The following is a 13,695-nucleotide window of genomic DNA, read 5'->3' on the forward strand; positions in this document are numbered from 1 at the left end:
TCCTGATGCCTGATGCACTCACTTGTGTCTTAGGCCTGGTAATTTACAGTTTCGGAGAAAGGTATGTTTAGATTTAAGCTGTGCAATAGTGTAACTAATGAGAAATAGAGGGGAATTTATAGCACCTGGTGATTGATTGGCCAAGTACCTTGACATTAATTGAAATCTGAGGACTCCCAGCTGTCTTTCAGTTTAAAAAAAAATTAAAAAGGAAAAAAGAAGTGTTCTTGGACGAGTGAAACTGTTGCTTTGTAGCATTTGGGAAGTAGTTTTGTGTTTATGGAGAGCATGGTAGGGATGAAAAGGTGGAGTTCCCTCAAGAATGAAAGGGCTGTTCCTTAATTGCCTGCAGGCACTGGTTGATCTGCACCCATGGCAGTATCACTCAGTTTCTGCTTTTACAATCCCAGTGTGAATTCAGTTGTCCTTCCTTGGGATTTTGGCCCCAGTTCCGTCTGGAAACTTGGCTGTAGAATCAGCACTTTGTGCAGCTCTCCCGTGTTTAGCAGAGGCACTCAGGCCTCTGTTGTGTGACAAATCACCTGGATAAATACTTGGTGTTAATCTATGCCTTAATAACGCTGTTTAACCGGTCATTTCCACGGAGAGCACACAGCTTTCTCCTCTGCTGTCATCCTCTAAATGCACCGTTCTTGCTGGAGCTTAGTCTTGTGAAAATGTCTACATTTTCCCATTAAGCGCTTAAAAAGTAATAAAAGTAAAGCCATTAGCCTTCACTCGTCAGATCTGTATCAAGAGAAATATTCTCGGGTGCCATAAATCTGATCAAGTGTTCGACATTTATATCATTCAGCTTCATTCTCTGGAAATGGACCTTTGAAGGTAAATTGCATTAAGTAGGGCAGTTTAAATTTTTAATACAATCTTATTGTAACTGTTAGCAAATGATTAAAGTGCAAAGGGGGGGCTTATGTGTTTTGGGAGATTTATGTGAAATGCTCTATGATGCTTCTGCTCTGGCAGGGAACTGCTTTTGTGACAGCTGGATGTGCATAAACCCACAAACCCAAAGGATTTTTAGCCTTTACTGGTAGAGGAGATGACTTCCTATCTGCTGCTGGATTTCTGGAAGGTGTTTTGGGAACAGGATTTATTCCACCTGCACTGAGGCAATGATGGTAACACAGAGCTTAATTCTCTTTTAACAGACCTCTGTGTACCTGAGAGGTGGATTTTGATGGCTCAGTGGGCATGTAGCTCATGGGCTGAGGTGGTTTATTTAACCTTATTTTGGTCCTTGGTGGTTTGTTTTGAGGGAGGTTTTTCTTTAAAGTAACAGAATATTCTCTAGCTTGAGTTTGATGAACAGCCTAGATAAGTTGTGCTTTAGAAGCAGTGATGTGTTTAATGCACCTTTTTTTGGTGTTGCTGTAGTAAACCTGATTGCTCTTTTCTGAGGAGAATGCTTATATCTTGAGGAATAATATCTGTGAACATTTAATGTGAAAACTATATTTGTTTGAAGTATTAGGTGACTATAATTTTTTTCTTAGATCAAAGGTTCAAACACTTGAATCCCAGCAATAACTGCCCTTGTTTTGGAACCAGCTGTGCCCTGTCTGGATGTAGCTGTGTGATCTCATGGTGTGGTTGCACCTCTGATTTCAGACTTTGAGTTGTTAGGTAACAATTTTGTGTCATTTTGGCAGCTGAGAAAAGAAAATCATTGATTATTCTGGTTTTTTGGTGAGCTTTTTCTTTAAGGTGAGTTAATAGAACCACCTGGATAAGGCACAAATTAAGTTGAATTTGATTTAATAAATGTGATTAGTTTATTTCTTTAGTTTATTTCTTTATTCTTCTAGGGGGTTGGTTGGATCTGAGATGCACCAACATAACCAGCAGCTTTCTATCACTTTGTGTCCTTTTCTGTGCTCTTGTTAGTGAGCTCACTGGGTGAGCATGAATCTTCAGAAAGCAGAAATGTTCTCTATGAAAGTAGTCATTTGGCAGTGTGTGCCCCAAAATGGGAGTAGGAAATTACCCACTAAGGTGGTAAAATCCTGAAGCATCATATAATTTTCTGTTACTTAAATATATGTTTTGCTATGATTAAAAAGTGATTCTATGTTTTGACATAGAATTAAATACATACAATGATGTTATCCTTAAGAATGTTATTCCTAAAGGGTAATTAACAACTCAGTTGCTTCCTTTATGGACATTTTACAATACACATCCATTTGACAACATTGTCTTTGAATCTTTCCAGTTTGACTTTTTTTTCTTGGTTCAACATTTTTTTTAACTTTGTGAATTTAAAATCATAACTCCATGTGGAATATAACAGGATTTATGAGTCAAGTCTGCCCTCATGGAAAGGTCAGCAGAGCTCCATGAGATACTGGGGAGGTAAATCCATGTGCAGAAGAGTTTACCATTGTGCATCTGGCACAATGTTCCCCTGAAATCTTTTGAGTCGTGTGCTTCTACTTGCAGCACAGGACGAGCAGTGGAGAAAACCCAGGTTTATTTTTTAAATTGCTTCAGATGCCAGATTGTTTCAAGTGGATTTATTGGCATATTTGCTTACCTAGTCTTGGCAGGCAGTGATTTGCATGGAAGTTGGGAATAAATGATGTGCAGTGTTAATTAGAGTTACCTGTGGAGGGGAAAAAAAAGATGTGTTGGAATTGATTAAAGATATCTAATACCAAGCCTGATTTACAGCTGTGTTTTCACATCTTGTGAGACAAGGTTTAAGAAGCAGAGATTTGTTAACCAAGCACTTTGCCCTGTAAAACTTCCTAGTGCTTTTGGTGCCTTGCACTTCAGATTTACATATTTTTCATCAATTTGACTTATCTTTTCTGGTCATGGAGGTTTCTCCCAGGAACTTCCTGACGACAGGCTGTCAGAGCATGGAGGGGGTTTGTGTTCAGTGCGGGGCAGGAGCTCCTCTCCCCTGGTGTGACTTTACAGTGGCACTGCTTCTTCAGGGCAAAGTAACTTCAGACTGCACGTGGCCAGGAATTAGCTGGATAAATTGCCATTTCCAAACTCCAACATTAGAACTGTCCAGCACTCGTTTCTCTATTATACCTGACAAGTGGGATGTCAAGCTCTCCTTTTAAACAGAGAAATATAAAGGTTGTTTAGCCTACAAAATTGATTGAATTTAAAATAACAGGCACAATGGCCTTAATAGTGGCTACTTACATTAATGTTTCCCATTTGGAAGTGTTTGTGGTTAGGGCTTGCTCTGGTAGTTATTACTGCCTCTTCTGCAATATGTAATTGTGGAATAAATTTACTTTTATTGAACCCTTACTTATCCTGTAAACATGGAATATTAAACTAAAAGGCAGCTGCTGTAAAAATGTAAGCTGCTATATATCTTAACTTCTTCCACTTGTGTTTCTTAAGGTAAAAGCAAATACTTGCTCACACAAAACTCCCAATTTTGCATTGTTCTTTTCCCCCCAAGTAGTCAAAACAGGTGTTTGTTTAAACAAGTGTTTATCCCTGCTGATGTTTTTCTCTCAGCCATCAGTATTCCAGCCTCAACCGAAAACCATTTTCTGTCTGTCCATCAGAGAAGGAAAATTTCCTTCATTCCCATCTTTTGCACAAATGACAGGTTTTAACTGAACTTGTTGTTTACTCATTCTTGGACATGCAGAGGAGATGAATGGCATTACACAGGTTTTTATGAGAAACCAGTTTTGATTTAAATTAGTGGTAATTGGAGAAGAGTGTTTGGATCTCCTGAAATATGCAGCACCCCTGTACTGTGATCACTGAGAAGAGAAATGGCACCAGATGTTACGGATCTCGTATGCCTGGAGTCTTTCCATTAAATATTCCAAGCTTTCCTTGGCTGAAGCAAAGAGCAGAGGAATAACTGTATTCCCTGCCTTTGGGAATAAAAAGTGATCAGACTGTTGGTACCTTTGGGTGTTTTCCAGGATCTATTTTAGGAGCAGGCAGAGATCAGCCTAGATGAGGTTTCCCTCAACTCATCCCTTGGGTGCTGCTGAGTTTTCTCAGTTTTCTGAGATGTGGAGCTGGATCAGGCTCTCACCTTGTGCCTTGAACTTCTCCTGGGGAGTATTTTCCCCTCAGGTCTCTGCTTTTCCCGTCCTTGTCCTTGGATGTAGTTGCACTAATGAGGTGGAAGAGGAGCTGGTGTGTGAACAATGCTTTGAACAGGGCAAGACAAGTGTGTCAGTGCAGCTCCTCTGGCCCCAGTGTTGCTAATGGGGGTGAGCTCCCAAACAGAGCACCAAGAGAGGAGTCACTTCCTTATGGAGGCACAGCCTGGTCCTCCCACAAGGGAATTAGTCCCCTGCTCGTCAGCCCTGAGAGCAGAACGGGAGGGCTTTGCTGGGGAGATGAGTGTGTGCTCACTTTCACACAGAGATCTGCTGAGCTGGAGTGTGCAAACACCAACATCGATGTGCAGCCCCAAGCTCTTCTGCTCAGGGCTCCCTGAAAACCATGTGGGCAGGGAGGGAGCAGGAGGAGCCGAGGAATGAGTGGGTTTTGACTAACAAAACGCAGCGTTGGAGATGAAAGTGGCAGGGGGTTGGAAGGTTAATTTTGTTGTGGTGCGCTAGGTCAGGCATGGAAGAAGAGGCATTCAGGCCAAGAGCTTTCCCTCCCAACTCGGAGCAGGAATTTCACATGCTTTTAATTATCAATGCCTTCAAGCAGAATGCAACTCCCAGTCATTCTGGCTCGTGGAATTAAATTTAAATGTATAAAAAATAAGCAACCCCTCCCCCAATCAAATATTTGCTAAATATCAATTCTCTTTGTTTACAACTCTAAGTATCCATGGCATATCCCTGTTTATTTGCGGAAGAGTTTTTCACTTTGGACATAAATTTTGTTTAGCTTTTCATACTACATTGCAATAAAATCTGTCCCAAATTGATAGCTTGAGTAAATACAGTACAGACAATTCAACTGATTTTTAAAAATAGTTGAAATTCTTCTCACTCCATGGATTATTTTTGATATCTGCCATAGATTAAGTTGGTATTCATCTGTTTTAGAAATATTTTTTAGAGAGTGTTAAATTCAAATATTGTGATCAGAAGCAGCTTTGGAATGAGACAGAACCTGAAGACTTGGGACAAAAATATTTCTGCTTTCTTGAATATTTTATTCACTTTATAGTACATCGTTGTTCATGGAGCGAGGAGATAAATAATGTGAAGTGAAGAATGGTCTATTTTGACCCCACCTGTGTCCAGTTTGGGGCCCCCAGGATAACGATGTGGAGTTGCTGGAGTGAGTCCAGAGGAGGCCATGGAGATGCTCCAAGGGCTGGAGCCAGGCTGGGAGAGCTGGGGCTGCTCACCTGGAGAGGAGAAGCTCCAGGGAGAGCTCAGAGCCCCTTCCAGGGCCTAAAGGAGCTCCAGGAGAGCTGGAGAGGGACTGGGGAGAAGGGATGGAGGGACAGGACACAGGCAATGGCTTCCCACTGCCAGAGGGCAGGGTGGATGGGATATTGGGAATTGTTCCCTGTGAGGATGGGGAGGCCCTGGCACAGGGTGCCCAGAGCAGCTGTGGCTGCCCCTGGATCCCTGGAAGTGTCCAAGGCCAGAATGGATGGAGCCTGGAGCAATCTGTTGCTTTGCTCATGTTCAGGTTGTGTTGTTTGGGGCACTGAGTTCAGACTGTCTTGGGCTTCTTCTCCTTCCTTGCCCAGGCTGAGCTCTGTGTGTCAGTGTGATGCTACCAACACCCCTGTGCTCACACTTAAGGGAAGAGGTAAATATTGTCCTTGGCCAATTATCCTCTCCCATGTGAGAGCAGGAGCTTTTGTAGACAAGGTAGTTTTCATTCATGTGTGGTTTTTGTTCGGTTTTGGTCTTCATTTAGGTCTTTACCACATACAATGAAGACAAATCCATGTGCATATGTTAAAATCTGACCTTTGGGTTGCTCTCTTCACCAGCTAATGTGTTTTAAAATATATTAATATATGGCTTCCCATGCTCCAGATCAATAACCCAATGGGTCTGAAATGACAGAGTGCTACGATATTCCCCTTTAATTTAAACATGATTAGCTGATGAAGGTTATGATCAATATGCTAGGGGAAGATAAACTAATTGATATCATCCTTTCAGGATGATAAGAGGCCTATTGGAGGTGGGATGTAACTAATGAAGCTGCTTCTTCATATATATGAGCCATTCTTTATACAATGTATTTTCACTAAATCATGGTTATGTCATCATTCATTTACATGAAAAACATAAGCCACAGACCAATTTGTTATTAAAATTGCATTCATTTGAGAAGAAACTATGCTTACACTGCCCCTGCCTGTGCTATAACGTAGTGAGGGAAAATAATCTTGGCATTTACATAATTATTTTTTTGTATTTTCTGAACAAGACAGACTGGGGTCTGTTGGCTTAGTTCCAATGAGTTTCTGGGGTACTTTTCATTTTTAAGGAGACGCCAGTAAATGTCACTGGTATTGGTGGAGGTGTTGCAAGTGACTGCAGACTCCTTGGCACAAGTTTCATGAAGTGCTTCCCTTCATGAAGAAAATTGCATGCAAGGAAGCTAAATTTAGTTCTTGGCATTAGCCGCTACACAAATACCTGTTTCCAAAGACTGAAATTTTGATTAGTTTTCAATTTGTGACTCAAAGGCAGCAAGAAATTTTATTTTTATGTATTTATCACATAAAAATAGTTCTTTCCAAAGGCTTTAGCTGCATTAGCAGCATGAACTCAAGTTCCAGTGTGTGGTGGGATGAATTTCTGAAGTAGTTTGACTTGATTATATTAAAAATTTGTAGGAGAGGTTTGGAAGTTGCTGCATTTCACATCAGTTCTGTTTGATCTTTTTTATTATGGGTCTGCCAAGCCTTGTATAGAGATGTTAATGGCTCTGATCCCTGTATCCATTTGATAAATGTTGCTTTTCCTTCCATGCTGAAGAAGAGGTCTTAATAAATTGCAAAACAAATTAGGCATTTTTTCTAGCTGTGCTGCTGCTGCTGAGGAATAAAAACTAAAATTGGAAATCTTGATATAAGGATTTCTTTCTTTCCATAAAGAATTTCACTGGGATGTGTGGTACCACCAACCCAGGTATTTATTTGATGTCAGGGACCCTTTATCAGTTCTGTAGTCCAGTTATCTTTGGTTTGGTCTCCTGGTGCAATGGCATATAAAAAAGGGAAATCCATCTTATTCCTTGGCAGCAGAGACCAGGTATCTTCTTTCTGCCAGGAGAATATCTCAAAGAAGGGAAAATGTTTGCTACTATGAGCTTTGTGGATGTGGTGTTGTACACACAGAGGGGACTTGGTACAGAATTCCTGGTTTTGGGGTTTTTTGTCATTTTTTCCCCCAAGTCCTCTGGTGTTCACCTGGTGGAATGAGACTTCTGGAGTCACATCCTCCTGGTGGAGAACTCAGCTAGAGTCTCCATGGAGCGTCATGGAAAACCAGCACCCTTCACCTTCCCTATGATACACTCAATTTTTGGAGCAGGCTTTGGTGGTGGAACCCTGCTGTTTGTGTGTTGTTCACTGTGTGCTCTCCTGCCCTGCCCAGCTTTCCACCTGTGCCCTGTCTTACCTGCCTGGATGTTTTGTCTCCCTTCAGTTGCCCAGAAGATCGTTTCCACCAAGAAGAAACAGCAGCTCTCCATCGGACCCTGCAAATCTCTGCCCAACTCTCCGAGCCACTCCTCCGTGTGTTCTGCCCAGGTTTCTGCCGTACATATCAGCCAGGTACAGACAAAATAAATGCTTGGAAAAGGAACTGATAAGCTGCTTTTCATCTCTGGTGTATTTCATGCCATTTCAAGTGCTCTCTTTGCTGCTCGAGAGGTATTGCAATTTTTTTAATGCTGTCAGTGATCTGTAGTTTGAAGTGATATTTGATTTTATTTTTTTTCAGATTGGCTTGAGTTCAAAAAACAAAGTAGTAAAGCAGAATAATTCGGTTTTAAAGCCTGCTTGGATTGATAAGCCTGCTTTGATCATTCTCATTGATACCCAGCAGCCTGCAGCTCTGAGTAGGCCAGTCATTACAGTTGCAGGATTTGCTGTGCTGTGGTTTAACATCCCCTTACTGTGTTTTTGGTGGTTCCTCTCACTCAGCTGTGCTGAGCTGGTGTATCCCAGTGGTTAGAGTGCTGGAATTTTACACTTGATGGTATTTTGAGGGAACATATGGCTAATACCAAAATTTTCTGACTTGCACAACTTTTACCCACATGTGTTATACTCTATCGTGTGTTTCCCTGGCGATGCCCTTCTTCAGTGTCTTTTGTTTCCTAGTGTCAACTGATAATCTCTGGGCATGTCCCCATTTGGGATGGATATAAACTGAACGATGTCAGACACCCACAGCCACTCTGGTGTGGTTTTCAGTCTAAACTCAATAATACGTAGGTTATTTTGCAGTCTTGAGCCACCCACGCAAGGATTTGTTTGGACTATGGACCTTTATCCCACACAGTGCCTGCTTTTTGGCGGAAGGGAGTAATTTCTCCCACTGGGTTATAACCCTAAAGATGCAGGTGCCAGGTTAGTCTTAGAAGTTCTGTGCTGTGAGTTGACTCTGCTTCAAGCTGAGTCCTGATACGGCCTCAGAGTGTTACTGTGGTTTTTGCTGATGAGCCCAAAGTGAATGCTGGAGTTCACATCCTCTTTCTAAAGCAGGCGCTGGGTGAGGTATGTTGCTCTTCAGAAGAACCCTGGACCTTCTGGTGAAGTACAGGTTCTCACATTAGAGAGGTGTCTCCCATTTCTGGGTTTCCTCAGCTGCTCTGGCTCTGACCAGTTCATGTCCACAGGCCCTTGGAACTCGCCCTCTCTGAGGGCATTTCTTGTTAATGAAGCTTTTTTTGATGAAGGACATCAAATATCTGGGGGTTCACCAGTTTCCTACCGAAGTCTAGTTTGAAGGTCAACAGCAAACACCAAATTCTAGAGCAGTACCATCACCCTGCAGCAAACTTCTTGCCAGTGATAAGAACTGTTTGGGAAAATCGAGGCAAGGGAGCCTTTGTGATAAGGCTCCCTAGATTCTGCTGTAATAAAAGTGAAATAATGTTCTTTACTGCCTTTGCCAGGTGTCATAATTACCTAAAGGGGCAATTGCATCACCAGTCAAAGATGTCTCTCTTCTGAGACTGATGTCATGCCTAAAAGTAGAGGCCAGGAATCTGTTTCATGTCGTATCTCCTTTGTGCTACACTTAAAGGCAGTGTGACCTTGTTTAAGGGAAGGAAGCTGAATCCTTATCCCAGACTTAAAAGAACTTTGCAACTGCAATTCCAAGTTTAAGATGATTTGGGGCAAGATTTGCCATCTCTGATCTTGGCTGGAAGACTGGCTGGTGTCTTGCCCTTTGGAACATCTCTCTTGGCGTAATGATGTTTCTCTGAAGATTTCCTCCATGAATCAAACCCGTTATCGGTGCAGTGCCCTGCCACTTGCATTCTCCACAGGAGCAAAGGCCTTCAGAGGCAGTGCTTACACACAGCACTTCAGATAAAGTCAGATACTGTTCCCTCTCTGGTTGGATCATCCTGGGGATTGAACTCCTGTAAACTCTCCAGATGACTCTGCAGTCAAAAGCTTAGGCTGTAGAGAAAGAAAAAAGTATCAAGTATCACCTTAACCAGGCTAGTCCTTAGCATACCTTGGGGGGAATTCTAAGGCTCAGCACCATCCAGGGCTTCTGTGGTTTCAGTCTGCCACGTTGGACAGGGCTTGGAGCAGTCTGGTCTGGTGGAAAGTGTCCCTGCCCGTGGCAGGGTGTTGGAGGGAGATCAGCCTTAAGGTCCCTTCCAATCCAAACCATTCTGGGATTCAGTGAAAGACTTGTCTGTGTGTTTGGTGTCTCTCTACCCACATGTCCAGGAGCCTGAGCTGGTGAATGCCTCAGTAAGATCCCCTTCCACAAAATGCACTCAGGAATGTCTACAGTTATGTATTTCCAGAGGCCTGTTCCACACAGTAAGATGCTTCCTATTCCAAAGAGAAAATCCACTTTTGTTTGTAGTAGATTCTGTTTAATTTTCCTTCTTAGTTTTTAACGTTTATGTCAGTCAAGGGGAAGGTTTTCCTTGAAAAACCTTGATACCCAGAGCCAACAACCCTTGCAGGTACTTCAGGTACCTCTGTTGCCTTTCAGGGCAACACAGAGGAAAGAATTTTATTCTCAAATCCAAGGATTATCATTCATGACCATGGTGGACAGAACTGTTGTATACTCTGTCAACAAGAGGGATGGTTCGACGTGGCTTACATTGTGTCTGCTGCTTTCAGGTATTCCAGTTACAGCTCACTGTCTGGCTTTTTGGAACACTTGAAGAGGTAGACTGAGTTGTTTAGAGGGAGAGAAGTGTTGTGCAGTGGATTGGAGGCCTCTTATTGGCCACAGGACATCTTGGAATAGGTCTTTAATTTACTTTTTACAGGTACAGACCAGTCACTTGTGTATCTCTGTGCTCTGCATGTCTATCCCACTTTTCATTCCCCCATTCCCCTATCACTTGACAATCTTCCTAGGCATGGTATGCTTGTATACTGTGCTAAGTGTAATTTCAAAGAACGAGTTCCCTTTTTCCGCACAAAACCCCACAGAGGCATTTTTTCCCCTAAATTCATCCCCAGCTAGAGGAGCTGCTTGTCCTTTATCCCTGACATATCAGGAAGGCAATTTTAAGATACTAACTTAGAAGAGTAGTGCCAATAAAAACAGTTCCAAAGGGCTGTTTCCTCTGCCCAGCCCCTGGAAGTGGAGTTCGTCCTGTTGCCAAAGCCATGAGACTGCTCAGCTGGGCCCCACCTTTGGTCCTCAGTGCCTGTGTGTGGGGGCTGGATAACCTGCTGAGGAGTCACCTGCAGCTGGGCCTGGCTTTGAGCTTGCACTGTTGTAAAAACAGCTGGAAAATCCTTTCACACAACAGCTGTCCTTGCTGTTTGTTTGAAAGGCTCCAGACAAATTGATGTGCAGATTCCAGCCAGGAATCCCCAGCACTGTGAGCTTACTTGTAAACTGCAGTTTTGAAGGTAAAGATGGAAAGATTGTTTTACCATGATTATCATTCCTTGAAATCTGCACTCTGCATATGTTTTCACCCTAGCTGGCTTTCCTGGAATTCAGCTGTTATGTTCTGCTGTGAGAGGAGATTGAAAATGCCACCATGTTTCCATGTCTGCCTGGTCTCCATGCATTCCTCTATGACAGAGGGACCTTACACACTCTTTGGTGAAGAAATTCTCCTTGATATCCAATCTAATTCTCCTTTGGTGCAACTTGAGGCCATTCCCTCTCCTCCTGTCCCTGTTCCCTGGGGGCAGAGCCTGACCCCCCTGGCTGTCCCCTCCTGTCAAGGACTTGTGCAGAGCCACAAGGTCCCCCCTGAGCCTCCTTTTCTCCAGGCTGAGCCCCTTTCCCAGCTCCCTCAGCCTCTCCTGGGACTCCAGCCCCTTTCCCAGCTCTGTTCCCTGCCCTGGACACACTTCAGCCCCTCAAGGTCCATCCATGTGGGCTGCGGTGCCAGGAGTTGTTTCCTGGTCAGCAGTATCATTCTCCAAGGAGATTTGCATTATTCGTGGGAAGGGTGTGGAGCTTAACATGGACTACAGAGCCGCAGCTCAGGTGTGGCTGCCACACCAGCTCACTCTTTGCTACCTGTTGCAGATCTGTAGTGATGCATTATTTATGTTTGCACAATGCCTCTGGACAGTTGTCACTACAACATGATTGTCCAAAAATGTAAATTAAACTACTGAAAGCAAAGTACAGTCAAGCTTGGTCAGCCATTATTTCATTGCATGTAAGACCTGATTATTGATAAGCTTTCTGGAAATTTTCTAGAATTAGTCAAAACTAAAACAGGAATGATAATGTATTTTATGCCACATGCATTACAATCCTTTTGTATTTACAGGGTTGTTTCTAAGTAATCTAATATTTATCTAGAACAAGCATTTCAGATACCTCCCTGTGAGGGTGGAGAGGCCCTGGCACAGGTTTCTCAGAGAAGATGTGGCTGCCCCTGGATCCCTGGAAGTGTCCAAGGCCAGGCTGGACATGGGGGCTTGGAGCAGCCTGGGACAGTGGCAGGTGTCCCTGCCCATGGCAAGGAATTGAAATTAGATGATCCTTGATGATCCTTCCAACACAAACCATTCTATGGTTTCCAAGTGTTTCTCTGCTTGTGTTTCTCATTGTTCCAGCCAGGGTCTTATTCTGAAATTACCTCAGATTTTTATTTACAAAGTTGGAAATCCACTGGACTTGATGTGTGAGAAGAGAAACATTGCCTGCAGGACTTCTTTTATAGACATCCTCTGTGTGTCTTTGGGGAATGGAATATGCAACAGGTTTGTGTTTTCCTTTAGGAGTTACTCACTCCCAGAGAATAAATCACTTAGAAATCCAGGAGGCAGCTGCAAAAAGTGTAAAATGATGCTATGAAATTATGAAAGATTTTAAAGGTAAAATTTTAGGGAATCTTTCATGTTCTCCATCTGGGAAGTAGGCCCTTAGGGTGTACATCTGTTAATTTTAGGGAAAAAAAAAAAAAAAAAAAAGGTTTCCTTGCCGCCCTTCTCATCTCCAATACATTCAGTGGTTTGGGAACAAGCTGCTACAGAGACAGGAAGAGCAAATGTGAGGTAATTGAAGCCACTTCTTCCCAGGTTGTCCTGCTTATCTGTCCAGTGTTACCATTCTCCATTAGGACACTAAAAATGATCATTTCAATTACATTATTTCATCTCCTTTGCTCTGCACACATCTCCCAGTTCTGCTGCCACTTCCTCTGGCATTTGAGAATGTTGTAGGAAATCTATTTCCAGCCCCACTGTGCTTTCAGTGCCTTCACCTCTGCTCCCTGCTTGGGAAAAGCTGCAAGCATCAGAAGAGAACTTGGAGAGATTGCAGCTGGGTGTAAGGGATTGTCTCCTACTTCTTCATCCTGACTGGCTGCAGCTTGAGATCCCAATCCCCAGGGAGCATGGGGGAAAACCCATCAGGAATCTTTCTTCTCAGGAATTCTGGAAATATACCCTTTTACCACCTTTCCTCACTTCCTCTAGGAAACTTGACTGCTTTAAAGATGGACTTTCCCCCTTCTCTGTGCATCCCAGATGTTTCTTTCCCCCCCCCAAACGATATGTGTGAGTTGTTGCCCAGTCCCTTCATCCACTGCTGTTCCTCTGCTGAGTTTTCCATCCCCAGCAGGCAGAATTTTCCCTGTTATCCTGCCCTAGTCCCCGATCAGCATACAGAGCAGCATCTCCTCCTTCAATGGTGTTTTTAGTATTCATTTATGTCATGTGCAATGAGTCCTTTTAAATTAAAAATAAGACTTTTTTTCTTAATCACCTTTTGGTCTTTTCTGTTCTGTCTGGTTTCCTCACCTTCCTGCTTTTAGGAATTTGTTACCTCTATTCATTTATTGTTTTATAGGCTCAATGCTTTCTTTGTTTCAGGACTAGAACGTAACATTGCAGTTTTGGCTGCTTTGAATAAATTGGAATATCTTAGTTGTAAATTTTGTGTCTTTGCACCAATGGCTTCAGCAAATTCTGTGCAGGGCCAGGAGCTGGATTCGATTATCCTTGTGGGTCCCTTGCAGCTCAGGAGATTCTGTGATGCTTGGAACATGTTGGGATTTATCCAGCCCCTTTGGAAGCCATTTTACAACCCTGAATTATTTTCATTTTCT

General features: G+C 42.9%; 1 protein-coding gene across 9 annotated transcripts in view; it reads left to right on the forward strand.

Annotated features, from left to right (window-relative positions):
* Nucleotides 1–13,695, forward strand: part of AGAP1 (ArfGAP with GTPase domain, ankyrin repeat and PH domain 1) — a gene marked incomplete at its 5' end in the record, with an annotated part of 302,933 nt that overhangs the window by 129,491 nt on the left and 159,747 nt on the right. For all 9 annotated transcript variants that reach the window (XM_083865718.1, XM_083865713.1, XM_083865719.1 and 6 more), the window contains one exon: nt 7,602–7,729. In XM_083865718.1, coding sequence (XP_083721844.1) covers nt 7,602–7,729 — 128 coding nt within the window. The remainder of the gene's footprint in view (nt 1–7,601; nt 7,730–13,695) is intronic.

This window comes from Zosterops lateralis (genome assembly GCF_965231275.1).
Source record: "Zosterops lateralis genome assembly, chromosome: 7".
NCBI classification, from domain to species: domain Eukaryota; kingdom Metazoa; phylum Chordata; class Aves; order Passeriformes; family Zosteropidae; genus Zosterops; species Zosterops lateralis.